The sequence below is a fragment of the Nelusetta ayraudi genome, unplaced genomic scaffold (genome assembly GCF_046127955.1).
Source record: "Nelusetta ayraudi isolate G7.1 ecotype Tasmania unplaced genomic scaffold, CSIRO-AGI_Nayr_v1 ptg000006l, whole genome shotgun sequence".
NCBI lineage: Eukaryota > Metazoa > Chordata > Actinopteri > Tetraodontiformes > Monacanthidae > Nelusetta > Nelusetta ayraudi.
This window is the reverse complement of record NW_027466056.1, coordinates 645001-655000: the sequence shown is the minus strand read 5'-3', so window position 1 is coordinate 655000 and position 10000 is coordinate 645001. Positions and strand designations below refer to the sequence as shown.

The window sequence follows — 10000 nt, the reverse complement described above, 5'->3', positions numbered from 1 at the left end:
TGTAGCGAAACGTCGAGGCAGCCTCTGCATGTTATTCTGTGCGTGGCAGCGTTAAACCCATGTTCGGTGAAGCTGATCTGCGTGGCCCACCCACCTGTCTGGTCTCAAAAGCCTCCCTCCCCCTTCATTTTCCAACGTCTAACCTGTTCCTGTAACTCAGCCAATCGCTGCTGCCTGTCTTGGTCTGAGCCCCCTCCAGAGAACTCCGATTCTGAGGAACTGGAACTATCGTCTTCTGAGACGGCAGGAGGAGGCGGGGCTTGTCGAGTAGAGGGGGCAGGGTGGAGGGCCGACGATGGAGTAGGAAGTGGAGTGGGCTCCTCGGGCTCGTCGGGCATTTTAGCAAAACGCATCTCAAACACATCCTGCAGGAGAAAAAAACACAGAGACGGCAGAAGGAAAACAGAGAGCTCATTCTGCTGATCATGTGACTGTTTAGAATATTGTCCCAGACAGAAAGAGGAAGCAGACAAAACCCTCTGGATCATAGCTCCATCTATACCAGGGGTGGGCAAACCTTTTGGCTCACGGGCCACATTGAGTGATGTGCTGGGCCAGCACCCAATACGTACGTATCCAACATAATTAACATAAAATGAACATATTCTTGTTTTCATTTCTGCAAACATGCATGTATTAAAGCTCCAGCATTGTTTCACTCGAAAAAAAAATAATATGTTGGAAAAATTGCAGAAGACTTTGAACAACAAAAAGCAAAAATTCAAAAGATTCTTTTGTAACATGATTTTTCAAATACTAAAAGAAAAGGGACAGCGTTAACGCTTATATTCACTTTTAGTGGGAACAGTCAATCAATTCTATCATGTTGATTTGGTGTCGGATTTCCTGTCTGGTGCGATCTGCTCTGTTGAGCTCTACGGGATTTAGCAAGATAAAGCTGCTATGGGTTGACAGCGCTGCGGTGCGGAGAGACGCCGCTGAGACGTGAGAGTGGCAGCGATGGCCGTGGTGCTCGGAAATAAGGCAAATGCGCCATCTAGTGGGATGCAAGGCATTACAGGGCAAGTTCAAATGGATGCAGTCATACTTTATAGGATTTTGCGCAATTCTGTCATTCTTCGGCGGGCCGGATGTGGCTCGCGGGCCGTAGTTTGCCCACCTCTGATCTACACCAATTCTAATTGAAGCTTTGTCGTGTAAGAGATGGATTTGTTTGATTTTATTCAAGGAGCATTACGTTATATATGTATACATTTTTTAATAAAAAAACAAAAACACAAACACAAAACATACATATGTGTATGTATGTAAGTTATGTTAATTAAATATAAATATGAGAAATGACTCTGAGTTAATGAGTTAAAGTCCAACCTGTGGATTGAGTTTTTCAGTGTGTCTGACGCGATGACGCTACCTGTAGTTTGCGGGCCATGCCGACCACATCGTGGTCGGGCGGATTGTACTTGTAGCAGTTTGAGAACATCAAGCGCACGTCCGCTGCAAACTCCTGAGCGTCTCGATATTGTCTGTTGTCGAGCTTTTTCTGAAAGAGAGGGAGGAGGAAACAGCGTGAACATCCAATTCACTTTGCTGCTCAGTGCTTTGGCTTCCTCTAAACCAGCACCCACCACCCCCACCCCCAACCTTTTCAGCACCACAGCCCTGCGGTTTAATGCAAGACAATATTTTCACGGACCGGCATGAAAACTGTGGTATTTTCTAAATGTAATAATAATAAACGTGAATCCACTGTGTACACGTTTGGAACTTTATTAGCAGCGTCCTCTTAACATGGCGACAACAAGATAAAAAAATAAGAAATCTGCTCTGTTAAACTTTGCTTTCTTTTTCTTGGGAGTCGTGGACTCTTCCGTCTCCTCCCTGGGACTTTTCCTCTTTCCAAAGACGCTCGCTTTCACTCATGTTGCTCGCTAGCTCGCTAGCTCGCGGGTTCAATCTCGCGGTAACGTATCAGGTGACCGAGACGAGCGTTCGATGGACGCAACTGAGAGAAATCCGCTCATTTTTCAAAATAAAATTCTCCAGACTCAGACAATGAATGAAACGGGATTCATTTAACGCAAGTTAATCATTCTTTCTGTCCGGCACCGGTCGGCGTTTCAAAAACATCCTCACCTTGATAGTGGCCAGGTCCATCGGATGCTTGATGATGTCGTAGTAGTCGTGAAGGCCGAGAGCTTTGATGTCGACGGGTTTGTAGAAAGGCCAGGCGTACGCCGTGTGCTTCTTGGACAGCATCTCTCGGACCAGCCGCGCGCAGAAGCGCAGGTGATCCTGCCGCTTCTGCGGGGCCATTCCTCCGGCTTCCAGGCTGCTTCCGAGGTGATGCTGCGAGTCGGGCTGCAGCGCTTCCCTCTTGGGCTGCTTGAACGGCCGAGCGGTCTCACGTCGCGGCCGAGTGTCGGCGGAGACGGGAGAGGACGCGCTGAGCTGGTCGTTGGCTGTGGGGGTGGTGGTGTCCGCTTTTCTCTTCTGGCTCTTTCTCGGCTATTTGAGGGGCAGCGATCAGATGTTAAGCAAAAAAACAAACAAACAAACAAACAAAAAAACAGAACCGCCGCTGTTTTTTTTGTTCCTCACCTTGATGAGGGCGGGGGTGCTCTGTAGCATCGGAGGAGGATGCAAGGCCGGGTGCAAGAGGCTGGGCGGGGGAACGGCGGTGATGCTCTGGATCAGGACATCGGGCGTTGGGAGAGGGTACGGAGGTCCGAGATGTGGAGCGTGGGAGGACGTAGGAGGCACACGTGGGGGCGGGGGCTGAGCGAGAGCCAAGGTGGGCGGGCCTTGAGGCTTGGCTTGGGCGTGAGACAGTGGGGCTGCGCAGGAGGAGGAGGAGGAGGAGGAGGAAAAGCCTCGGGTGTGTGGGGTGGTGGAAGGAGACGAAGAGTCTTGTCCTGAATCCGACTTGGAGATCAAAGCTGGGAGTAAGGAGGAGGAAACACCATCAGGACGCACGGTGCACAGGGGTCGCAAGTCCAAATCCCAGACTTGTTCCATAATCCACTTCCCAGAATTCACTGCAATTTTTTCTTTTTGGATGATACGACATCAAATTAAATAGACTGCGACCAATGTGACTTTGCAGACCACATTTCTGGAAAGAAGATGTTTGCTTGTCGTCTATGGGCACTAAATCTAGATTTCCAAAAATACACCAACTTCTTATGCCGATGAATGAATCAGTACGACCTGGCAAAGCCTGCAGTACATCTCTCCTACCTTGCTCCCGCCTGATCCCACGACGGCCTTTGGCGACTACGCTGATCTCCTTCTCCTCCTGCGGCATCTGCGTTATCATCTGAAGAAAGTGCTTTTCCAAGGCTTCTGCCATCAGAACAATGTCATCACCTGGCTGAAAGCATAAACGTGTTTCGAAAGGTTGTTGGGGTTTGTTTTTTTTTAGTTGTTGCAGGGAACAGCAGGAAGTCAAAAGTGATTTCAAATCAAGAGATCCGTTTCTGACCTTGTTGTAGATGTAGCAGTTTGTGAACATTGTATTGAAGTCATGTATGCACTCCTGGGCGTTCCAGTAGAAGCTGTTCTCCAGACGCCTTTTGATTGTGCCCATGTCCATAGGGGTCTTGATGATCTTATAGTAATCCTGAGCAAAGAAAAGATCAAGCAGGCTGCGTCAGGTTAGTCCCAAAACCCAACTCTACCACCAAAATGATCAAATATATAGATATATACATATATACTGTGGCTGTGTCTCAATTCAGGGTCTGCATCCTTGGAAGGAAGCGTCCTCCGAAGGACCCGGCCTAGAAGGACCGACCCAAACCCCGCCTCCCCGGTAACCACACGGGACGGTCTAGCCTTGGGCGCATTTCCTGGTAGCGCCACCGCCGGTCCCTCCTGCTGGCCAACCCCGGAAGTGACGTTTTCATAGCATCAAGCTAACCCTTGGTTCGCCATCCAATGATGATGTTGGATGTTCAAATAAGTAAAAACCCTTCGTTAAAAACTGAATATTTGATGTGAAATTTCAATACTGAAATTTATACGTGGTGTCTTTGCCAGTAGATGGCGCTAATTTCAGCTGACTTCACAGGAGCCCAGGATGCTTTGCAACAGCACGCAAAGCATCCTGGGATACAGAAGGAGGTGAAGGATAGTAGCGGTGCAGCCTTGGAATGGGCTAACAGTAGGGCGCATTTGGAATTGGGAGGAGCCTTGACCGTTGCGCAGTGCTATGAAGCAACTTCCTTTCAGACCCTGAATTGAGACACAGCCTGTATGTATGTATGTATGTATATTGTGTTGGGTCACGCCTTGATGATGGGGCTGGCAGTGCCTTGCATGGCAGCGGCCACCCACTGGTGTCTGAGTGGGTGAGTGGGTGAATGGGTGAATGGGATGCCATTGTAAAGCACTTTGGGGAAAGCGCTGTAGAAGTGCCGTCCATTTACCATTGGGACAAGGCTACTGGAGACGCAGCCGATTGTCATGATTGTGAAATTGTGGCCGTGTTTTGGGACATTTCAGGAATAATCAGCACTTCTTCCTGTCCAGGTTCACTGACTTGACGGAACACAGCACTCACACTCAAATGTCAAACGTACGCATGGTACGGCTTGCCTAGTGTGTGTGTGTGTGTGTGTGTGTGTGTGTGTGTGTGAGAGAGAGAGACTCAGGTCTTTCATAGTTTATGGTCAGTGCCTGTGTGCCTGCTGGTCCTGCACACTTGCCATCAACTCCCTGACTGATAGAGCTTTCCTGCTTGGACGGTGGGAGGATTACGATCCTGGATTGTTAAACTGGAGGATACTGGAGACACTGACATGCAGTGCACTTCAAACCATCGTTCAACTGAGACACTGAAATGCTAATTGTTATCATTTTTTTTATTCTCAAAGAAATTGAATATCTTAACACAGACACAATAACTTATTGTTTCTTTTAATTGGGTGGGGCCACTAAATATACCCCCAACACACACACACACACACACACACACACACACACACACACACACACACACACACACACACACGAGCTAGTTCCAGTTGCTCAACAACACTGTCTGTTAACTGATCCAAGTGATATTGCAACAGTGAGGTCAAAAATCGAATAATAATAATAATGATCAATAATTCATAGAGGACAGTCTAACAGTCTAACATTAATGACGCATCATATTTAATAACACGGTAAAAATATTATGCAACAGCGGAACCCAAAGCATTTGCACTCGTTACTTTCCACTCCACTGGTGCTACTGGGCAAAAAGACTTACAGGTAAATTGAGTTTGACTGCGTCCACAGGAGCTTGGAAAGGCCATGCAAACTGATGTTTCCATAATGGCTTCACAACTTCTTTAAGGAGATACTGAAAAGGAGAAAAGGACACAGAATTAGGCTCAGGCCCAAACACGAGACAAAGACTGGCCGAGCGACGCAGGAGTAGAATGTTGTGTGCCTGCAGCTGGTTGGTCTGTCGCCGAGGCTTGGAAGGATCACACGTGTCAGGAGGCGGAGGGTTGAAGGCGAGGGGCGGCGGGGCGGAGATGGGGTTCTGGGAGCTGCAGGTCTCCAGTCCGTCTCCCATTGTGGTCGTAGGCTGCAGCGGCTGGGCAGGCAGTTTGGGCTGAGTGGACCCGACGACGGCAGGTGGGACTGGAGGGACCCGGCTCAGGCCATCACATTTCTCCCTCAGCTCTCTGGAAGAACAAACCATGGAAGCGTTACCACCGCAGCCACGAACGGCGTCGCACAAGGAGGGTGGTGCAAGCGTTTTTCAATGTGGACCGGACGAGATGACAGAGGTCGCGCTCAGGTCCCGGGTTGCGCCCAAGTGCTGCCATCGCGAGGTGAACAGAAAGATTGAGACACAGGCTGTGTCTCAGTTCAGGGTCTGCATCCTTCTAAGGCTGCATTTGAAAGGAAGCTGCGTCACAGCACTGCGCGAAGGCGAAGGCTCCTCCCAATTCCCAAAAGTCTGAAGGACGCTCCAAATGCGCCCTCCAAATGCGCCCTTGTTTTAGCCGATTCCAAGGATGCACCGCTACTATCCTTCATCTCCTCCTGTATCCCAGGATGCTTTGCAGAAGCACGCAGAGCATCCTGGGATTCTGGGAAGTCGGCTGAAATTAGCGCCATCTACTGGCAAAGACACCACATAGAAATTTAAGGGTTGAAATTTCACATCAAATATTCAGTTTTTAACGCAGGGTTTTTACTTATTTGAACATCCAACACCATCGTTAGATGGCGAACCAATGGTTAGCTTGATGCTATGAAAACGTCACTTCCGGGGTTGGCCAGCAGGAGGGAACGGCGGTGGCGCTACCAGGAAATACGCCCAAGGCTAGACCATCCCGTGTGGTTACCGGGGAGGCGGGGTTTGGGTCGGTCCTTCTGGGCCGGGTCCTTGGGAGGACGCTTCCTTCCAAGGATGCAGACCCTGAATTGAGACACAGCCATTGTGTTTTGCTTGCTGTCGAGTCACCGTGAGATTGATAGCTGTCCCCCGATTGGCTTCTGAGGCACAGTTTGGTGAACTTTGACCTCTGATTGAAAACCATCACTCATAAGTCAGTCCATCGTTATTGTGGCATAAGCCTTCCTCACGTACTGCATATCTAGAGAGAATTATTTTTCATGTTTTCATTTGTCTTCCTTTCATAGCCCCTACCCCCCCCCTCCACTTCCCTCACACTGTCAGCAAGCCAATGATAGTAAGCAGAAGCACTCGTTTTCATGCACCTGATGATGATGATCCCAAATGAAAACGTGGCAGAATCATTGTCATTTACAAGTGCGATTGCACATGAAGCGTGAATGGAGACAGTTAACAGGCTGCATACTGAGCAAAGCATTACTTTATTTTCTTTCAACTGGTCACACTAGTGCACAGCACAATGATTCAAAGACGGTACTCGACTTGACAATATTTGAGATTAGCCTGTTATTTAAATGAGCAAAAAAATTAAAAAGCAGAAATCCAAATGATGTTTGATAAAATAGAACAGAGAACGGGGGGGGAGAAGAGAGAATCTTTCAGGGCCTTTCAGTCTCTCGGATGAGGTTACCGTCTTGACACTAATACATAGCCAATGGATTTTCACATTGCGGCTCAATTTCCCTGTGGTTCTCCGTCTAATAAATTAGATTTGGTAAAATATTACATCCTTACTTGTACACTTGCAATTAAAACAGTCCTACCGGCCTGGGTGTGCAATGCCATTTTTCTTTTTTGGCAAACAGCAGCAGCAGCAACAACAACTGACGCTAACGAGCTCAAAGTGATGACTTAAAAAAAAAGATATCTATACATGCTAAAAACAAAAAAGGCAGTGTATTTTCTACCCGTGTTTTCAATACGTGACACAAACGAAAAGACATTAATGTGAGTCGATTAAAAAAAAAAAAAAGAAGACGTTTTCGTGTCGCTACAACGTACGACCAGGTACGACAGCCAGATCCAAGCTAACTCTTGAAGCACCGCGCAGCAAACTCAACTTAAAGTCGTAGCAGGTCCCATTCCCGGAACCAACCTACGGGGAGAATCTGAATAGCTTCACGTAAAAAAATAAAAATAAAAAATAAAAAATAAAAAAATAAAAAAAAACTTAATGACCGAAAACAGCGATCAACCATCACCAAATTTCCCGTGGGCATCTCCAGTCATGCCCATGGTTGATCGTTGATTTCGGACATTAAGCTAACGTGAAGCTTTTAAGCGATTTAGAATATCCCCACTCACGTAACGAACCTACGCAGCACGTCACGCGTGAGTTCGTGCGCATCCACTTGCGCAGTCGCGCTGTTCTGTCACGAACACGGCCTGCGGAGCTACAAACAAACAGCCTGAGCTCGCTGGCTTGGCTAGCTAGGTGGCTAATACAGAAGCTAGCCTCGCAACCCCATGACAGCGGACAGTGTGTCGGACGCTACCCAACGAACAAAATGACCTTCACACCGGCGTGGACATACCGACAAGAGAACGCAGAAAAATGTACCCCGGCGGCGAATCGGTTCATTTTCCAAACGCGGCAATTGGCGCATATTTTACGTGCACGAAACCGGCGCAAAGGCCTACCGAAGCGAGCCCCATGCTCCCCCTTGCCCTGCCTGCGCCGAGGCGCACACCGCACACTGACAGCGCGCCAAACAGCGCTGCCGTTTCCCCCCCTGTTGGATTTACCTTTGACTGATTCAACTCGGCGTTCGCTCTTGAGCTGATATTCCAGTGGCAGCTTCATAAAAACGGAAAAAATGTTGCTGTCTACTCCTCTCGTTGCTTGAAGCGCTCCTGGCGGACTTTTTTCCTCGCCCTAAATCCAGAACAAACAGTCGTCTCTCTTTTGACGTCAGTGACGTCAGACGCACCGGGGAAGAGGGGGCGGGGGCGCGAGGCGGCGAAGTTTTGCCATCCGGAATGTTAGCGACGACCTCGAATCCCCGCTCCTTGGTCTAAAGCCGGACTTTGTCGCCTTTTCAGCGGCAGTAGTCCGTATTAAAGAGGCCTGAAATTCGCAGGCGATGCTCGTGTTTTAATTGAATAGCAATAAATACATTTAAAAAATCCCAACATTTCATCCAAAACGCCAATGTTAATGATTCTTTTAGCGTCCAGTGAAAGTTAACCGGCAGGATTTTTTTTTGATTTCATTTAAAAATATTGTTTTAAATTAAAAAGACGCTAGTGTTTTTTTTTTCCATCTATACAAAAAAGGGCATTGTTATCCGATTTCTAATAATTAAAACAAACAAAAACTCTGATGACACAAAGCAACACGCACACACATACATATATATACTGTACATATACACACATATATATACTGTACATATACATACATATATATACTGTACATATAAATACATATATATACTGTACATATACATACATATATATACTGTACATATACATACATATATACACACTGTACATATACATACATATATACACACTGTATATATACATACATATACACACTGTACATATATATATATACACAGTATACATACATACATATACTGTACATATACATATATATACTGTACATATACATATACTGTACATATATATATTTATATATACATAAATATATATATACACACACACACACACACACACACACACAAATAAATATATAAATGAATAAATAAATAAATGTGTATGCAGCACATCACAGGAGAGTGCACGCAAGATCCTAGAATGATTACAAACATGAGATTAACAGCTATATTTGTAATAACGTTTGCATTTTCCACATTATGTACTAGTATTTTATATACTAATTATGAAGACGGCATCCCTGACCCGAACAGCAGCGGTTTAATATCAGATAAAGTCAGCTGCCGCACCTCAAGCTTTTTCTTTAGTCGAATCTCCAGGCTGCGTTAAAATGTTTTTGACATTTTTCTCATTTGGTGAAGCACTTCCAAACCGCTGCAGCCACACCAAAGAACTTTCACCTGCAAGTGTTTCAGATTGACGCAGGTTAGAGTAACGTTGCTCATTAAGTCATGAACAATTTATTTCATCGACGCTGTGGCGACACTTTGTGTAAAAAAAAAAAAAAAAAAAAATTAAACTGTGAAACTTGTGAATTCATTTAGCAAATTTATTTTCTTACTGGCTCAATAACAACCGTTACGGATGAATTCTGACACGTTCATGTTCCATTACCTACGTCGATCCAGTGGTAAAAATAAAAAAGCATTAAGATTGACTCCACGGAGGCTCTGTGCACCACCAAACACAAAGGACAGCCCGCTCTCAACGTATGAAACTCACGTACACTATGACTCGACGCACAATGCTGAAGATATATCGGAAGGCTCTACACAAATATATCCAAATCAAAACATTTGTTAACAAAAAGGCACAAGTCAAGAGAAACGTTTTTTGTCTTTTTAGGGTTCTTCACTTTCTTTCTTTCTTTTTTTTGTTGTTGTTGCAAAAATGCACTCTCTCATCCTCTCTTGAACTACAAAAACAAAGGACAATTTACAGAACTATTCATAGAACAAGGAAATAATAATAAGCAAAGGTTAAGCAAGTCTAAAA

At 46.0% G+C, this 10000-nt stretch overlaps 2 protein-coding genes across 3 annotated transcripts in view; both read right to left on the bottom strand.

Moving 5' to 3' along the window:
• LOC142879769 (bromodomain-containing protein 4-like) overlaps nt 1-8303 on the bottom strand; it is a 22201-nt gene extending 13898 nt beyond the window's left edge. For both annotated transcript variants that reach the window (XM_076013232.1, XM_076013242.1), the window contains exons 1-8: nt 8129-8303; nt 5219-5642; nt 3446-3583; nt 3202-3334; nt 2563-2900; nt 2098-2469; nt 1376-1504; nt 144-365 (exon numbers count right to left, since the gene is read on the bottom strand). In XM_076013232.1, coding sequence (XP_075869347.1) covers nt 144-365; nt 1376-1504; nt 2098-2469; nt 2563-2900; nt 3202-3334; nt 3446-3583; nt 5219-5530 — 1644 coding nt within the window. In that variant the 5' untranslated portion in view covers nt 5531-5642; nt 8129-8303. The remainder of the gene's footprint in view (nt 1-143; nt 366-1375; nt 1505-2097; nt 2470-2562; nt 2901-3201; nt 3335-3445; nt 3584-5218; nt 5643-8128) is intronic.
• A 1237-nt stretch (nt 8304-9540) lies between these two features.
• akap8l (A kinase (PRKA) anchor protein 8-like) overlaps nt 9541-10000 on the bottom strand; it is a 14578-nt gene continuing 14118 nt past the window's right edge. The window contains exon 13 of the mRNA XM_076013114.1: nt 9541-10000. This exon is cut by the window's right edge and continues 617 nt beyond it. The gene's annotated coding sequence lies outside the window, so the exon portion shown is untranslated.